This window comes from Macrotis lagotis, chromosome X, assembly GCF_037893015.1.
Source record: "Macrotis lagotis isolate mMagLag1 chromosome X, bilby.v1.9.chrom.fasta, whole genome shotgun sequence".
NCBI lineage: Eukaryota > Metazoa > Chordata > Mammalia > Peramelemorphia > Peramelidae > Macrotis > Macrotis lagotis.
This window is the reverse complement of record NC_133666.1, coordinates 127,239,073-127,258,602: the sequence shown is the minus strand read 5'-3', so window position 1 is coordinate 127,258,602 and position 19,530 is coordinate 127,239,073. Positions and strand designations below refer to the sequence as shown.

At 36.1% G+C, this 19,530-nt stretch overlaps 1 protein-coding gene across 2 annotated transcripts in view; it reads left to right on the top strand.

The window, feature by feature from the left end:
- The window catches only part of BAIAP2L1 (BAR/IMD domain containing adaptor protein 2 like 1), a 131,724-nt gene that overhangs the window by 89,817 nt on the left and 22,377 nt on the right, over nucleotides 1-19,530 (top strand). For both annotated transcript variants that reach the window (XM_074207113.1, XM_074207114.1), the window contains exons 6-12: nucleotides 2,565-2,702; nucleotides 3,217-3,369; nucleotides 4,966-5,133; nucleotides 10,086-10,224; nucleotides 12,245-12,452; nucleotides 14,992-15,069; nucleotides 15,818-15,998. In XM_074207113.1, the coding sequence (XP_074063214.1) occupies nucleotides 2,565-2,702; nucleotides 3,217-3,369; nucleotides 4,966-5,133; nucleotides 10,086-10,224; nucleotides 12,245-12,452; nucleotides 14,992-15,069; nucleotides 15,818-15,998 (1,065 nt within the window). The remainder of the gene's footprint in view (nucleotides 1-2,564; nucleotides 2,703-3,216; nucleotides 3,370-4,965; nucleotides 5,134-10,085; nucleotides 10,225-12,244; nucleotides 12,453-14,991; nucleotides 15,070-15,817; nucleotides 15,999-19,530) is intronic.

The following is a 19,530-nucleotide window of genomic DNA, read 5'->3' as shown; positions in this document are numbered from 1 at the left end:
AAAAGGCTAAAAATGTTTATCGTAAAATGGAAAGGGGCAAGGGGAAGGTAATAAGTATTTCTAAAATATCCAAGAGATCAGTCCTGTGTTAAACACTTTTTAAAAATCTCAAATATTTCATTTGATCTTAACAATAATATTAATCTCTATTTATATAGTTGAGGAAAGTGATGCAAACAGAAGCCAAGTGATTTCCCCTGGCCATGAAGCCAGATAATGAAATTAAATCTTGATTTCAAGTCTATGCTATATTTAAACGTAGTCTTTTTGTTTCCTAAATTTATTTCTTTGAGTCTCTTGTGTATCTTACTTTGTTCTTCCATTTTCTGACCTTTACTGAAATCTTACTCCCTCTGAATGACCTTCCTTTCTCTACCTTGTCCAATTTTGGCCACTCTTTCTCTCAGTCTCCATCCTCATTGATCCCAATAGGAGAGCCAAAATGTTTTTATTAATCTCTTCCCTTCCAGATTTTCCTTATAGATTATCCCCCACCTTTCTCTGTGTGTGTGTGTGTATGTGTGTGTGTCTCTGTCTGTCTGTCTGTCTGTCTCTCCCCATTCCTTCCTCAATGACCCCTGTGCTAGGCTCATAATCCTTTTCTCCTCAGTCACCTGTACCCATTCTAGAGACTTCAACGTTTGATGTTGTTACCTCATTCTCAACTACACACAGATGTCCACACCCTTGGTCTTACCATCATCCCAAGTATTCCTCTTCCATATTTACAGATTCTGAAATTCCTTTATCTGCTCACATCTTTTGTCATTCAATCTTTCTCAGTGCCTTATGACTTTGATATCTGTGCATTGTGACCCTGTTCCCGCCATTCTTCAATTCTAATTGGTGTCCCTGCCTCATTCTCTCATGACTAATCCATCTTCAATTAAGATGATTTTTCTAAAATGTAAATCTGAACATTGTCACTCTGTTCAATGGGCTCTAGTGGTTTCACCTTAACTTGAGGAGCAAATATAAATGCCTTTGACACTTATAACTTCTTAAATTCATTCATTTCCAGACTTTTTAATGCCATCACATACTCTCAGTAACATGGTTTCTCAAACACAACAAAATGTTCTCATTCCTCAATTCAGGCTCTTTATTTCCCTCTCTCTTCAAGAATCAGCTCAAATCTCTCTTGCTTCAGACCATTCTGATTTTCCATACCTACTAATGCCCTCCCCTCAGATTGCTTCCCATCTCCTCTCTATATATCTTTTTGATTTGGAGCTTGTTGGTTTCTTTGACGTCTTTGCTTCATTTCTTTCTTAACTACCCTTAATCACTGAATTGGCAGCGTTTCAATCAAACTTAGGCCTATTAAAAGCCTTAGCTTAAAAAGACCAAGGTTTCCCACTACATTCATCTCAAACTGTGTCCTGATCCATATCTGGCCACTGGACACAAATGGCTCCAGAGGAAAGAGTGTGATTGATGACTTTGCACAGTCCTGCCTCACTTAAATCCAATTCATTTGCATGTTATGGCATCACCTCTCTGGTGTCATGGTCATCTTTGAGAACAAAGGACAAACAACAATATGTTATCTATCTGGATTGCTTATGGAATGTCTCATTATATTTTCTTAAATTAAAATGTAAGTGGGGCAGCTAGGTGGTTCAGTGCATAGAGCACCGGCCCTAGAGTCAAGAGTACCTGAGTTCAATCCAGCCTCAGATACTTAATATTTGCCTAGCTGTGTGACCTTGGGCAAGTCACTTAACCCCATTGCCTTAAATAATTTTTTTTTAATTTAAAAAAATAATTAGAATATAGGTAAGCTCTTTGACGGTAAGGATTATCTTTTTGCTAGCTTTCTTTTTGCTTTCCTTTTTTTCCTTTTTATTTATCCCAACACTTAGCCCAGGGCCACAAATGTATGGGTTTCAATGAATGCTTGTTTAATTTGTCTTTACTTGAATCATCCTCCTTCTTTTTGTGTTAAAATTATGCTTTTGTGTCTGTGTTAAGGGTATGTTAAAAATGGGGGGGAAAGATATTCTTTCAAAGAGTTTCTTATTTAGCTAGAGTTTTAAAACAAAAGTATATAAATCTTTAGATATAGAACAACTTACATTATAACTTTTTTTTTTAGATTTTTCAAGGCAATGGAGTTAAGTGGCTTGCCCAAGGCCACAGCTAGGTAATTATTAAATGTCTGAGGCTGGATTTGAACTCAGGTACTCCTGACTATAAGGCCAGTGCTCTATCCACTGCGCCACCTATCCATCCCACATTATAACATTTTTATAGCACTTTAAACTATACAAAATGCTTTCCACACAGGGTATGCAGATCTGTATGTTTTATAGGTGAGAAAGTTGAGATTTACAAAGTTAATTGGCTTACTTAGGGCCATCTAACAAGTGGTGGAGTCAGAGCCCAAGTCTCCTCAAAGCAAAGTTTTTCCATTCCAACAGGCAACTGTTCACCTCCCCACTATAATTATAAGGTGCTTCAGAGATGTTAAGTAGAGGACCTGGCCCTTCATTAAATGTTCATTGGCAGTGATAATTGGATAACCATTTATATGGCATTTTGGCATAATGTTTTAATTACAGGCAACACTAAAGAGATACCAAACAGAACACAGAAGTAAATTAGATTCTTTGGAGAAATCTCAGGCCGAGTTGAAAAAGATTAGAAGGAAAAGTCAAGGTGGAAGAAATGCCATGAAGTATGAACACAAAGAAATTGAGGTAAATAGAAGTTTCTTCTCTGGTTTTTCCAATTGGGCTTTTGGGGGTTGATTTTATTTTTTGCTTGTACATGATTCTTAATAAGGGGTAGACTTGCCAATATCAGTTTTTATCTTATTCTGCCTGATAGAATGAATTATACACTAATTTGAAATTATTTAGAGCAATTAATAACCAAAAGCCTAGAGGCTGTTAAGTTTTCTATAGTTAAGGACAGTTCCTAAATAAACCCTAAAACATTAGTATTTTTCTCCTGAATCAACCTAAATATATGTGGCATCCAATTGTCCAATTTGACAATAGATTATTTGATATCATTTGAAATCTGATCCAGTAAGGGTATCTACATTTAACATTCACTATTTTCAAACTTTAATTTAAGTTTAATTTTAAAAATATATTACCAAATGTCAAACTGTAAATGTGGAGATTATACTGTGAATTTGGATTCTATGATCTGGATAGCTTGATTATTATCACTGATATACTTGTTTAATTGTCGTTTTTTCCTTAGTATGTGGAAACTGTCACATCCCGCCAGAGCGATATCCAAAAATTTATTGCAGATGGTTGCAAAGAAGCTCTCCTTGAAGAGAAAAGGCGATTCTGCTTTCTGGTTGACAAACACTGTTCTTTTGCTAATCATATAAATTACTATCACCTACAGGTAAATATAAACGGAACATAAGGCTCTGAGGGTACTAGCAGTCATAGTTACAATTTCCTTCCAAATATAATTTTCATATAGGATTGGTGGGGTTTGGGGGTTTTTTGGGGTTTTTTTTTAGATTTTGCAAGGCAGTGGGGTTAAGTGGCTTGCCCAAGGCCACACGGCTAGGTAATTATTAAGTGTCTGAGGTCGGATTTGAACCCAGGTACTCCTGACTCCAAGGCCGGTGCTCTATCCACTGTGCCATCTAGCCACCCCAGTGGGGTTTTTTTGGGGGGGAGTGGGGTGCAAGGCAATGGGATTAAGTGACTTGCCCAACATCACACAGCTAGGTAATTATTGTCTGGGGTCAGATTTTTGAACTCAGGTCCTCCTGACTCCAGGATCAGTGCTCTATCCACTGTGCCACCTGGCTGCCCCCATTGTTAACATAAGATTGTTAACATCGTAGATTTAGAGTTGAAAGGGACCTCAGAATCCAGGTTATCTAGTCTAACTTCTTTTTATAACTGGGAAAACTAAAACCTAGGAGGTTGAGTGACTTTATCAAGGTCCTAATAGGTATTAAGCAGAAGAAGTAGAATTAGAACTCTTCTGACTCAAGAATCAGTCCTTTTTCTATTATGTCACCACCTTTTGTTCTGCACAAATAACATGTGTATATTTGGTATATAAAATATATGCATATATTTTGGTAGAAGGCAATGTGGTGATACAGTAGAAAAAGGACTGGTTGTAAGCATATATATATATATACATATATATATATATATATATATACAGTATGAAATTGATTTGGTATTTTTTCTTTAATACATATTTTGGTAATTTGAACAATACTTAGCACATAATACATTTGCTGTTGTTGGTCGTTTTAGTTGTATCTGATTCTTTGTGACCTCATTTGGGATAGTCTTGGCAGAGATATTGGAATGGTTTGCTATTTCCTTCTCCAGTTCATTTTACAGATGAGGAAACTTGAGGCAAACAGGTTTCATGATTTCTCCAGGGTCACACAGCTAGTAAGAAGCTGGATTTGAACTCAAGTTTTCTTGACTCCAGGCCCAGAATTCTATCCACTTTAAAATATTTTTGGATTAAATTCAAAGCCTCTAACGTTTTTTTAATTTATTTTTATTAAAGATATTATTTGAGTTTTACAATTTTCCCCCAATCTTGCTTCCCTCCCCCCACCCCCCACCCCACAGATAGCACTCTGTCAGTCTTTACTTTGTTTCCATGTTGTACCTTGATCCAAATTGGGTGTGATGCTAACTTTTTTTAAAATAAATGATGGTATCATCATGTGGGGCAAAGGCAATATCTGGGGCATAGGGGAAAAAGAATATTGTGTCAAAAGCTAAAGATGGGCATTTTTGTTCTAAGCCTACTAGTAATTAGTTGTGCAATAATGGTCAAATTTACCTTACTTTACCTTATCCTTTTGGAGCTTTGTTATTTTTGTCTATAAAATGAGAGGTTTAGACTAGATGATTTCCAAAGTCCCTTCCAGCTCTATAGATCACTATTATAGGAGATATCTTATTTATCACCATGTTCCTCTTTAACTCTTTTTTTATTTTGGTTTTACAGTCTGCTGAATTACTCAATTCTAAACTACCTAAATGGCAGGAAACTTGTGGTGATGCCACTAAAGTGCCAGAGAAGATCATGAATATGATAGAAGAAATAAAGACCCCAAATTCTACCCCAGTATCAGGAACTCCTCAACCTTCACCAATGATAGAAAGAAGCAGTTTGGTGAGTACTTTTATTTCCATTTCTGTACTACTGTATGTTTAGATATAGCTTTTTATAGAACAATCGGAGCTGAGGGAGGAGAGTGAAGAGAGAGAGACTGCCGAGCTCTGTCCTCTGCCCCGGAACAGGACTCTGGGGCTCTGACCACATTCAGATCCTGATCCCAGTCTAGGTCCCCCACCATAGAACAACAGGGCCCCCCCACCTCGGCCCCGTGGCAGAGGGGGGCGCTTATGGTCATTCACAGACCAGGAGGGAGGACAGAGCCTCACACACTGAGACCCTTGTGGGAGTGTCCCAAAAGCTCAGGAAGCACCCCAAAAACAGGCTTAGGCTGGGAAAATGAAAAAGCAAAGAAACAAGAGGAAGACCATTGAGAAATATTTTGCAAATGAGCCCAAGAAGGATCAAAATACTAAGTTTGAAGATGAGGAACCACAAGCTCCTGCATCTAAAGACTCCAAGAAAAACAGAAATTGGGCTCAGGCTATGATAGAGCTCCAAAAAGACTTTGAAAATCAAATGAGGGAGTTGGAAGAAAAACTGGGAAAAGAAAGGAGAGAGATGCAGGAAAAACATGAAAATGAAGTCAGCAGCTTAGTCAAGGAAATCCAAAAAAATGTTGAAGAAAATAGCATGCTGAAAAACAGCTTAGGTCAAATGGATAAAACAGTTCAAAAAGTTATTGAGGAGAAGAATGCTTTAAAACGCAAAATTGGCCAGATGGAAAAAGAGATAAGAAAACTCTCTGAGGAGAACAAATCCTTCAGACAAAGAATATAATTCAAGGAGATTGATGAATTTACCAGAAATCAGGAATCAATACTTCAAAACCAAAGAAATGAAAAATTAGAAAAAAAAATGTGAAATATCTCATTGAAAAAACAACTGATATGGAAAACAGACTTAGGAAAGATAATTTGAAAATTATTGGAATACCTGAAAGTCATGATGAGGAAAAGAGTCTTAACATCATTTTCAAAGAATTACTACAGGAAAATTGCCCTGATATTCTAGAAGCAGAGGGCAAAATAGAAATGGAGAGAATCCACCGATCCCCCCCCCCGAAAAAGAGATCCCAAAAAACCAACCCCTAGGAATATTATAGCCAAGTTCCAGAACTCCCAAGTCAAAGAGAAAATATTACAAGCAGCCAGAAGGACACAGTTCAAATATTGTGGAGCTGCAGTCAGGATCACACAGGACTTAGCAGCAACTACAGTGGAAGCTTGTAGGGCTTGGAATACAATATACCGGAAGGCAAAAGAGCTTAGAATGCAGCCAAGAATGAACTACCCAGCAAGGCTGAATGTCCTCTTCCAGGGAAAAAGATGGACTTTCAATGAACCAGGGGAATTTCAAAGGTTCCTTTTGGAATGGCCAGAGCTGAACAGAAGGTTTGAGCTTCAGATACAAGACTCAGGTGAAGCATGGAGATTGGAGGAGAGGGGGGAAATATGAGGGACTTAATGAGGATGAACTGCATGTATAGAAAAATGATACTGATAATATTCATATGAACCATCTCAGTTAATAGAGCAGGTAGAGGGAGCTTTTATAGTTGAAGCACAGGAGAAAGCTGAATTCGAAGATAAAATATGGTGTAAAAATGGAGTCAGTAGGAAAAAAAGGGAAATGTAATGGGAGAAAGAAAAAGGAGAGGGAGAATAGTCCAAGATATTTCACATAATAAGATTTTTTTTTATTACAATGAGCTATGGCAATGATATGGAAGGGGGGAGGCAAGGGAGAATGAGGGAACCTTTGCTCCCATCAGAGATGGCTAGGAGAGGAAACAGCATATATACTCAATGGGGTATAGACATCTGGAGTAAGAAGGAGCGGGGAGCAGGGGGAAGGGGTGGGGATGTGAATAAAGGAGGAGAGGATGGACCATGGGGGGACAGTGGTCAGATATAACACATTTTCTTTTTTACTTCTTGCAAGGGGCTGGGATTGGATGGCCTGCCCAGGACCATAGGGCCAGATGGATTCTTGGCCTAAAGGGTGGTATGGGGGCTCAGGGCTTCTTGGCCCCAGGACCAGGAATCTGTCTGCTGCACCACTCAGCTACCCTACAGCAGAGTCAGAGTGAAAGGAGAGAGAAAATAGAGTACATGGTAGTGGAGAAATAAGAAAGGAGGGAGTTGCGATCAGCAATGGCAATGTTGGTAAAATATGAAGTAACTTTTCTGATAGACTTATCATAAAGAATGTGATCCACCCATGACAGAGTTGATGGTGTTGGAACAAAGACTGAAGCACATTTTTTGTTATTATTATTTGGGGGGAGGGTGCAGGGCAAGTGGGGCTGGGTGGCCTGCCAGGGTGATCTTTGGGTGTCTGGGGCCAGATTCGGACCCAAGTGCTCCTGGCTCAAGGGCCAATGCTCTGTCTGCCACCCAGCCACCCCTACTATGATTACTATTTTATTTTATTTTGGGTCTTTTTTTCCCCTTCTTTTTGGTTTTTGCAGGGCAGTGGGGATCGGGTGGCTTGCATGTCACATGGCTCAGTGATTATTAGGTTTACAAGGCTGGATATGGACTCGGGTGCTTGTGGCTCCAGGGCTGGTGCTTCGTCCATTGCACCACCTGGTCATACCTACAATTATTACTGTTATTTTTTTTATTTTAATTTTTTTTCTCTCCCCTTTACTTTTTTGCCCAAGCAAGTCTATCTATATTCATGGTGGGAGGGGTATATTTTATTAATGTAAAAAAAACATTTGTACAAAATGAGAATAAAAAATAAATTTAAAAAAAAAGAAAAACAAAAGAAACTTAAGAAAAACAAAAAATAAGCATTACCCTATCTAAAGTCTGAAGTGTAATAAAGCAATAGAGAATGCTAAAAAAAAAAAAGAGTGGGCATTGTATTTTGTTAAAGGCCTTTCCTGCATCTATTGATATAATTATATGCTTTTTTGTTATTTTTGTTGTGTGGTCCATTGCAGTTATAGTTTTTCCTAATATTGAACCAGTCCTATATTCCTGGTCCAAATTCAGCCTGGTTATAGGCTTGTAATATGTAACTATAATCTCTTTGCTAGTATTTTATTTTAAAATTTGATATGAATATTCATTGGGGAAATTGTTTTCTTTCCATGTTTTTGTTCTCCCTGCTATTAGTATTAAAACCACATTTGTGTCATAGAAAGATTTGGTAAGATTCCTTTCTTACCAGTTTTCCCAAACAGTTTATATAATGTTAGAATTAATTGTTCTTTAAATGTTTCATAGGACTTGCTTATGAATCTATCCGATTCTGGAGTTTTTTCCTTAGGAAGCTCATTTATGACTTGTTCAATTTCTTTTTTTAAAAAAATAGGGTTATTTAAGTATTCTATTTCCTATTTGACCAATTTAGATAGTTTTTATTTTTTAAATAAATACTCATTTCAACTAAAAAAAAAAAAAGAAAAGAAAACAATCTAATCCAATGAATAGGGTGCTGGGTTTAGAATCAGAAAGGCCTGGATTCAAATTCTACTTCTTTTCATACTAGCTATGTGATGCTGGATCACTTCAGTTTCCTTATCTATTAAATGAGGAGGGTGGATTTGATAGCCTCTTGGGTCTTTTCCAACTCTAAATCTCCTCTGCTGGATGGTGGAGATTTAGCACTCTTTCAAGAAAAAGCTGCTCTATGTGAAAAGATCCTTTCTCACTCCTTTCTTCAGCCCTTCCCCCTAACCTAGGTTTTATAATTATTTAGGGGAGTTTGTAGCACCTTAAACAACATTCTAGGTACTGTAGACAATTTTGTTTCTGTTTCTAATTCTTTGGAGATCCCAATTTGCAAGTGTACAATAGTATGATGCAAAGATCACTAACCCCCCCCCCAATTAATAATACTAATAGGTAGTGGGATATAGTGGATAGAGATCCATCCATCCTTGATATCTGAAAACTGTGGGTTCAAGTACATTTTATTCATATTGATTGTGTGATCCAAGGCAAATCAGTTAACATCTGAGGTTCTTAAGTAATGTACTAGGATTAGAAATTGCCAGTCTTTGCCTTAATAAAGGCAGCTTCCTCACTACAATTTTCCTGTACCAGTGAAATCACAGTTGAATGGTCCAAATCAAAATAATAATGTTCTGAGTTCAGGTTGGGTTTTCCAAAAGAGACTTTAAAGCATTTTAATCCATCAACAAGCATGTATAAAATTCCTTCTAGGGGCATCTAGGTGATGAAGATCACCTGCCTTGGAGTCAGGAGGACCTGAGTTCAAATTCAGCCTCAAACACTTAATAATTATCTAGCCATGTGACCTTGGGCAAGTCACTTACCCCCATTACCTTGAAAAAAAACAAAAAAATAAAATAAAATTCCTGCTATATGACAGGTGCTAAAGATCCACATACAAAGAAAGATGTACTCACGATGCATTTTATTATTTACACTGTCAAGGTCTCAGACCTTACTTGTGTTTTGATTCCAAGAATTTATGACTCTTACAGTAACATGAACATACTGCTCACATGATAACATCTTCATATAGAATAAGAACATTAAGAGTCCAGGAAATATGGATCTAGTTATAGGCTTGCAGTTTCACCTACAGCAATTTTATTGTTTTGTTCAGTTTCAGTTGTGACCAACTCTTCGTGACCCTTTTTGGGTTTTCTTGGCAAAGCTGTTGGAGTGGTTTGCCATTTCCTTCTCTAGCTCATTTTATAGATGAGGAAACTGAAGCAAACAGGTTTAAGTGACTTGCCCAGAGTAACATAGCTAGTAAATAACTGGGGCCAAATTTGAACTCAGTCTTTCTAATTTCATATCTGGCATTTCTAATTTTCATAGCTGCCCCTTAAGCAGCTTGTTCCTATCTAAATTGAGTAGAATTTTAGTGATAATACAGAATTGACATGTGTGCTATAATTTAAGAAAATTAATCCAATATCATTCCTCATTTATTAATGTAATATTAATTATTATTCATAGGTCGGGAAAGATTATGACACTCTTCCAAAGTATTCACCAAAGATGCCCCCAGCCAGAGCCTATGCCAGTCCTCTGGCTGATATGTTCAACAACCCAGCAGCTGTCCCAAAGACTTCAGAAAGGTTAAATAATATACCTGGTAAGAAATTTTGTTGTAGTATTTTGAACCAGTACTTAATTTGTAATTATACTGTATGAATACTTTAAATAAAATATGTAGCAGTTGCAGTGAAAAATCTACTGCCAACCCTGAAAATTAGATTTAAAGGAATTAATCCTTCAAAGCAAAGGTCCAGTTCCCTTATAAGAACATTCTGATTAGTGACATGCTGGTTATTTTGTGATAAATGCTGAATTTTTGTATTGATAGATGCTTAGGCTGTTGGGAAGGAATTAAAAAATATTTTAATAAATACTTATGTGCCAAGGACAGTACTGTATTTTACAGTGCTTGCACTGTAGCTCATGTATTCAATAACCTTATTTTCAATTTTCACTGAACAAACATTCATTAAACATCTTCCATGTCCAGAGCACTATGTTACAGCCTGGAAAGACAAACAAAGATGACTGCCTTCAGGAAACTTATATTCCACTGGAGTGGCTCACATCCTAGGTATATAAGCCATAGCCAGTGATAACTGTTGTCATTATCATGAAATTGTGTTTACAGTGAAACATTCTGAGACATAATTCATATTAAAAATTGATAGAGTATAACTCCTTTTACCAGTAGATTCAGAATCCAAATAAATGTTTTTCATCTTTTCTAGGAAAGAATTATATGTACTTTAGGGGCAGAATCAATACTTTTGGGTGCCTTTCCCAAATGATTAAATTCTTCATGCAGTCAAGATTATTAAACAGTTCTAAAAATTAAAAACCAAAATGTAAACTTGAATTTTCATCCTTAAGAATATAAGGATTAACTGTTGCATAAAGATTACTAAGCCCCAGGAGGTCATGATGCCTTTTTGAGTCCCACTTCAAATAAACTGAAAATAATCAACTGTGTAAAAAATAGTACAAGATTTGGACTTTGTGGTAGATGGGACAAAGAGAGCATATAGAATGACTTTTGATTGAAAGAGATTTATAAAACAAGATATTCTGTAGTCTTTTTCCTTTAAGAAATGGTACAAACAGTAGTAGTTTAGAATGTAAAATTAAAATATTGTGTATAGGATTCACATTCATATGACTTTGATTATGTGGTTTTGGCAAGTATTACTATGGAGAGCTCAGTGCAAACTTTAAGCTGTTTCAATACTAACTAGGTAATTAGACTTTGAAAGATTGCTATATTCAGAAATTTGGGTATAACTGTCTATATCAGTATTAAAGAGGAATAACTTTTAAAAAAGAAATACATCAAAATGTATCTCAGATTTAAAAGTGGTAATAACAACTTTGTCTGAAAAGAAGCAAATTTCTCCATCCTTCATATTTGCTTTTCAATGTATCTTGATGGGAATGTTTGAAGTATTTTTATTTATCCGTATATTCATGTACTTGTTTTTTGGGTAAATCTATTAGGTGAAGTTAGGGAAACTTACTTATTTTTAGATTTTTCCATCTAGTAATGTTAAGAACCTGTGATCAAAAGTTTCCTCTCTCTCTTTCTCTCTCTCTCTCTCTCTTTCTCTCTCTCTCTCTCGCTCACTCGCTCACTCGCTCACACACCACACTATTTTTGAAGAGAGAGAGAAAAGGAAGTAGAATCTGTCATTTGGAATTTGGATTGTAGTTTTAAAACTTGACCTCTCCTTTAAATATGATTAAAGTGTAGAGAACCTGGGATGAGGAAATATTTTTTTGCCATCTGTGAGTAAAGTACTTTAGAGTTACAAAAGGAATGACCATGAACAGAATCAATTTGGCAAACTGAGCAAGAAGGTTTTGGTTTGCTTTAATGATCTGAAGGAAAATGTTTGTGGTCTGAGAAAAAAATTCCTCTGGCCATATTTCTTTCTCCCATCCCCTTAGTCTGATACTGATCAGTGAAATACTGACTTTGAAAGTCAGCCAGAAACTTGGTGAGTTAGTTACAATAAGTGGCTTGGGGATTCTACTGATTTGAACCTTGCCTATATTTTGTTTAAAACAATTTAATGTGTTACTGTATTGATTAGCCATCAATGTTGCATTCAATTTAACAGATAATTCAGAGGATCCCAGTTTACAGCGATCTATTTCTGTGGCAACGGGATTAAACATGATTAAAAGGCAGAAAGTAAAAACAATCTTCCCACATACTGCTGGAAGTAACAAGACATTGCTTAGCTTTGCACAAGGAGACATCATCACATTGCTCATCTCAGAGGAAAAAGATGGGTGGCTCTATGGAGAACATGAACAAACCAAAGAGTAAGTCAATGAGTTGTCATTGTGATCACACAGGAATTAGAATACATGTAACCCAAAGTAATTGTGGCATTTGGATAAGTCTTATTGAATTACTGTTTGTTGTTGTTTTTGTTGAATTGTTTTGATGGCCAACCCTTTGTGATGTCATTTGGGAATATGAAAGTGGTTAGTCATCTCCTTCTGTTCATTTTGTAGATAAGGAAACTGAGGCAAATAGGGTTAAGTGACTCAACTAAAGTCAGACAACTAAGTGTTTGAATTCAGGAAGTCTTCTTGACTCCAGGCCCAGCACTCTTATTCCCTGCACCATCTACCTGTCTGCCTAGCAGGAATTAATAAATGCTTGTTGCCAGACAAAGAAGTCATAGTGTACAAAGCAATGGTTTTGATAGCAGTAGTTATCAAACAATTCCTGGAAATTCCAGAAGCAGTTCCTCAATTTTTTAGCTAAGAAAGTAGAGAGTCAAAAGGGAAAACAATCGCTTCAGGACTACTTCTCTTTAAATTCTGAAGCTCTTTATTTTTTTCTTCTTAAGAATGTCAATCATTCTAACAATTATTCCTTTTAATGTCATTGTGTCCTCTGAAGTAATGAATTGGTCTGATGCAACAAAGCCAGCATTTATAACCATAGTGGCAATTTAATAGCTTTGTTCATGAGAGTCAGTATATCCAGGACTTGATCCTCCTAAATAGTGGTACTATTATAATCTCCATTTTACAAACAAATAGACTCAGACTCAGGTTAGGAGTCTGTATAGTGCAGTGAGAAGTATACTGGTTTGGGAGGCTAAGGATCTTGAATTCAAATCCCAGCTGTATTTACTACCTTTATGACCTTGAGCAAATTATTTAATCTCTCTAGACCACATTTAATCTGTAAAATGAAGGAATTACATTAGGTGCAACTTATAACACAGATCCTCTAATTCTAAGTCTTTCATACTTCTCTCAGTAACTTGTTATAAAAAAATATATTTTTTGTCTTGTTCAACATGCAAAATATTACCTGAACTTACTTGATATTGATAATATTTATCAGGAAACTAGAATATGTATCAGGAAACTAGAGTAAGCACAACATTGATGAGAAAGAGACAATTATAGGGGCAGCTAGGTGGCGCAGTGAATAGAGCACCAGCCTTGGAGTCAGGAATACCTGGGTTCAAATCTGACCTCAGACACTTAATAATTACCTAGCCATGTGGCCTTGGGCAAGCCACTTAAACCCATTGCCTTGAAAAAAATCTAAAAAAAAAAAGATAACTGAAAAGTTTACAATCTATTTGTGGGTTAGACAAATTTGTTGTTCTTATTCAGTCATTTCAATCATGTCTGACACTTTGTAACCCCATTTGGAGATTACATGGCAAAGATACTAGGATGTTTTGTCATTTCCTTCTCCAGCTTATTTTACAGATGAGGATCTAAGAGAGAGTTAAGTAACTTGTCCAAGGTCATACCAGTAAGTATCTAATGTTGGGTTTGAACTCATAATGAGTCTTCCTGACTCCAGGCTGGATACTTAACCTGCTGAGCCACCTAAATGCCCTAAGGCAGTTTTACAGTGATGTAAAATAATAATATCTGACATGGATTGTCACTTAAATTGAGCAAAGTATCTATACATAGATACATACATGCATATGATATGTATAATAATAAGATTACATGCATAATTTTATCTTCTAAGAATAGTGTGAGGCAAAATATGTTAAGTTCCACAAAAAGAGACACAAGGTGCTATGAGAGTTAAGAAGAGGAAGGACTGACATACTATTAGAGGAATCAGGAAAAGTTTCATGGAGCAGTTGACATTTCAGATGTTCCCTGAAGGGCAGGCAGGTAGAATTTTTACAGAGATGCAGGAAGGAGACATTGCAAACAAAGAACTCTCACAAAAAGAGCATAAAGATAAGAGAACACAGTGCATTTTTGAATATAGTTCAAGTTGTCCCAAAAATTAGATTAGGCCAGAAGAGCAGTGACAAATGAAGACTGAAAAAATAAATTGAACCATACTGTATAAGACCTTGAAAGCCAAATTGAGGAATTTGTATTTCATTTACTAAGCAGCCAAGTTTTTGAGTAGAGTATGATCAAAAATGTGTGTCTATTTATCAGATATCTATCAAACATTTCAATAAGGAGAGCCACAGTACTCTGCTTATCTTTTGAGATAAAAATTTAACAACATTAGACCTGGATTTAGTAAGAAATGTTCAACTTCTACCTTAGATTTGCCTCTCTTAGCATGTTTTCCTCATCTATAAAAAGAAACAATAATAACTAATATTTAATTCACAAGGATATTGTAAGGATCAAACAAGATAATATATTTAAAGTGTTTTGTAAACCTTAAAGCACTATATACAAATCTATTAGTGTTATACTTATGTGCCAAAGAGAAATGTTATCCAATATTTTTCACTTCAGAACTTCATTTTTTGATAGTCAAAGCTTATAGTAAATTATTTCATTACAAATAAAATAAAATTCAAATGAAAATATAAGTTGTTGGTTTTTGTCTTCACTATAGGAGAGGCTGGTTTCCATTATCATATACGAAGCCACTAGAAGAAAATGAAGAGGAAACACTGAATGTGCCAAATCCCAAGTAATAATTTGAATATTTCTCTATGAAAAAATGCACCCTTCACCTGAAAGCTTTATTGTCCAATACTTCTTCAGATGTATTCATTATTCATTAACATACTAGATACTCATTGCATGTTGAATAGTAATAAAAAGCAGCTTCTAGGTTGTTATTACTATTCTGAATTTTTTATCTTGCACTTATGTGATTCTTTTCCTTAAATCTTCTACAACATGAAAATATATTTCAAACCCAGATTCCCTAAGTAGGAGAAGAAATCAATAACAGATTGAAACATTATGAGGAAGGTACATAGTAATTCACAATATCTATGAAAAATAAAAAAATCATCTTAATTATTAACCTTTCTCACATTTTATCTGTACCTAATATGTTCTGAAGATGCCCATAACAAAATAAATGAGATGGATAACAAGTATAATAGAAAGTGATAAAACTCTACTATACTTCCAAGGAACAGTGTATTGGTTTAAAAACAAACAAATTGGGGCATAGCTGACATTTATTATTTGTCAGTTGCTCTTAAGTTCAATGTATATAGAAATCCCCAAGGTGTTATAAATTGTTCTCTTATTTATAATCCTTTTTCAGTTTTAGAAGTTCTCTCAATATTTAGCCCTTTTTTAAAACTCTGCATATAAATTTAGTGCAGATTCTAACCACTAAATGTTAGAAGCTTTGTAGTTTAAAGTGTGTGACTTGATCTAATACATTTCCCCCCACTTCCCTTCATTTCTTCGGTTTGTAGTCCTGCACCTGTTAGAAGCATCAGTACAGTGAACTTAGCAGAAAAAAGTAATGTCGTCATCCCGCCTCCTGATTATCTAGAATGTTTATCTGGAGTTGCTGCTGCAGACAGAAGAATAGATACTTCTTTAAAAAGTTCTACATTTAAGCCACCAGCACCCAAACCAGAAATCACATCTCCTGTGAGTAAAACTGACCAATTCCTAAATAGCAAAAATTTATTACCTAAAGCCAGAAATATTTCACCTCTTGACACAATGAAGTCATTCCTTGTCATTGTGTCATTTCAGTCATATCTGAATTTTTGTGACCTCATTTGAGGTTTTCTTGGTGGAGATGGCTGGAGTAGTTTGCCATTTCCTTCTCTAGCTCATTTTATAGATAAGGAAACTGAGGCAAAGTTAAGTGACTTACCCAGGGTCACACAACTTGTAAATGCCTAAGGTCAAATTTGATCTCACATCTTCCTAACTCCAGCCCATCTAGTTGCCTTGAAGTCATTCCTACCCAGACTTTTATGCTTTTGAAGAACTACAGGTAATGTCTATAGTGTGAGGAATATTTCCTCAATGCCAGCTTTTCAGGTCCTTCTTGGTCATACAACCCTTAACTTAATTCTTTTGTTTTTATACTATCAAGCAATAGTTTACACACCATTATTCTCCTGCTTGCCAGATTTTTTTTTCCTTATACACATCAACATATCAAGCTCTTCATCTCTGCTTCTTGTAAGCCATGCATGCACATTAATCCCTTGCCTAGTTACCTTTATTTGACTTTTCTTCACTTACCAATTTTAGTTTTCCGTAGAGCTTCTTTATTTGTACATCTTGTTGAAATTTAGCTTTACCTGTATCACTTATTGTTTAGTCATTTTCAGTAGTATTCAACTCTCCATGGTGCCGTTTGAGGTTTTATTGGCACTGGAATGGTTTATTTCTTTTTCCAAATCATTTTACAGATAGGCAACTGAGGCAAAGAGATATAAGTTGACTTGCTCAGGATCACCCACCTTGTAAGTGCCTAAAGCCAGAACTGAATTCAGGAAGATCCTAACTCCAGGCCAGACACTCAATTCACCAAAGCCCCTAACTACTCTACCAAGACATTTTTATTGTTCTTCACGTTGGCCCTTTAAGGCCCTTTCTTATCCTTATTTAACTGGAGGAAAAAGTTTTCAAGATGATGAAGTGGGCAGCTAAGTGGATAAAGCACCAGCCCTGGAGTCAGAAGTACCTGGGTTCAAATCCGGTCTCAGGCACTTAATAATTACCTAGCTGTGTGGCCTGGGGCAAGCCACTTAACCCCATTTGCCTTGCAAAAAACTGAATGAATGAATGAATGAATGAATGAATGAATGAATGAAGTGATAAGGACTTGTCCACTGGGTTCTTCCTGTCTTGGGAATTTGGGAAATCTCTGTGCTAATCAGGCCTTTTTGGGGGAAAGAGTAAATCTCTTCAAAATTTTACTCCTCTGAAGTGACTGGTAGAGTGGAAAGAGCAACAAATTCTCAGAGGCCTAAATTCAAATCCCAGACTGCTACTTAATGCTTGTACAAATTGGAGTCTGATTGGACCTTATTTTCTTCATCTGTAAAAATGGAGGGAGTTCTATTTAAATAATCTCTAGAGTCCTTCCCACTTTTAAATGTTCTTATCCTAAATAGGTTGTCCTTCATTTAGCATTAACCTTGATTGTTGACCAAAGAAGTAGATGCCCAAGCAGTGAGCAATATTGGAATGCATTTTAGGCTCTGCAAGTTCAAGTTCTTGGATTCACATTGAGGAACATATTTCTCTTTTATGTGTTCTTTTAGATGAATAGATTATATTTTGGAACATTAATGTCCTGTAAATGTAAACTGTGAAAAACATTTATATCCTGTGTAAAACTACCTTTAAAAGCAGGTGTTCAGAAGAACTTAATGTAGTATTAAAAGTGGACTTTTAAGAATTTTATTTATTTAAGGCAATGGGGTTAAGTGACTTGCCCAAGGTCACACAGATAGGCAATTATTAAGTACCTGGATCCATATTTGAATTTAGGTCCCCCGATTCCAGAGCCAGTGCTCTATCCATTATACCACCTAGCTATCCCAAAAGTAGACATTTAAAAAAAAAATTTCTTTAGGTTTTTTTTTTTTGTAAGGCAATGGGGGTTAAGTGGTTTGCCCAATACCATACAAGCTAGGTAATTATTAAGTGTCTGAGGCCGGATTTGAACTCAGGTACTCCTGACTCCAGGGCTGGTGCTCTATCCACTGTGCCAACTAGACGCCCCTTAAAAATTTTTTAAAAGTAGGTCTTTCAGGGTGGCTAGAGCACCAGCCCTGGAGTCAGGAGTACCTGAGTTCAAATCCAGCCTCAGACACTTAATAATTACTTAGCTGTGTGGCCTTGGGCAGGCCACTTAACCCCATTTGCTTTGCAAAAACCTAAAAAAAAAAAAAGGTAGGTCTTTCCCATTTAACCAAGAGAATGCAATTATGCATATGGCAGTTGACTAAAAAGTTATTTGTTAAGGGAGAAAATATTAATGGCAGATTTGTTTAGTCATTTTCAATTATGTCTGACTTTTTCTTGACACCATTTGAAATTATCATAGCAGGGATCCTTGAATAGTTTGCAATTTCCTTCTCTAATTCATTTTTACAGATGAGGAAACAAGGCAAACAGGGTTAAATGACGTGCTCAGGGAGCTAGTAAGTGTCTGAGGTCAGATTTGAATCAGGTATTCCTAACTCTAGGCCTAGCACTACTTAGCTGGTATATTGTTATATTGCTACATAACAATTATTTATATATCTGTATACATACATTCACACTCATTTCATCAAGAAGCTAAATTGATATGTTTCACATAGTTATGCATTTATAACCCGTATTAGACTTTTCTCTATCAGGGTAAAGAGGAAGAAAGGAAGGGGGAAAAAATGTGAAACTTAAAATATTACCAAAAATGATTGTTGAAAACTATCTTTGCTTGTAATTTTTGGGAAAAGAAATAATTTTAAAATTTAAAAAAACAAAGGAATCTAAATTGAAATTCAGGTTCTATTGACAAAAAACAAAACTATTACTCCTTTGGGTTGGGGGGGAGCGTGGGGGTGTGTATGAAGTGGGGAAAGGAAATTATTTTAGTCCTATTTGATAACCAGGTGTCAAATTTGGGACTGCTCTCCTCATATTTCCTGGGGCATAAAAAATATTTCTTCAGGTGATGAAAGAACCTCTGTAGTGCATTTTATAAAGTTAAAGCTTTTCTAAAAGTTACCACATTTTGCAGTAAACTCAAGCTAGGGCTAGAAAAGACATATTCCTTTCAAAGAATAGTGGCTATTCAATCTAAAAGCATTTTTTTTTAGGTTTTTTTTGCAAGGCAAATGGGGTTAAGTGGCTTGCCCAAGGCCACACAGCTAGGTAATTATTAAATGTCCGAGACCAGATTTGAACTCAGGTACTCCTGACTCCAGGGCTGGTGCTCTGTCCACTGCGCCACCTAGCCTCCCCATAAAAGCACTTTTTAAAATTAAAAAATAATCTCAACCAGAAGGCAAATATTCATTCAACAGTCCTACTGTAGACAAACTCCTCTTCCTCTCTCTCTCTCTCTCTCTCTCTCTCTCTCTCTCTCTCTCTCTCTCTCTCCATGCCTTCAAATATTGTAATCTAGAGTTAAACCAAATCTTAGAGGTAGAGGTCCTCTTAGCCC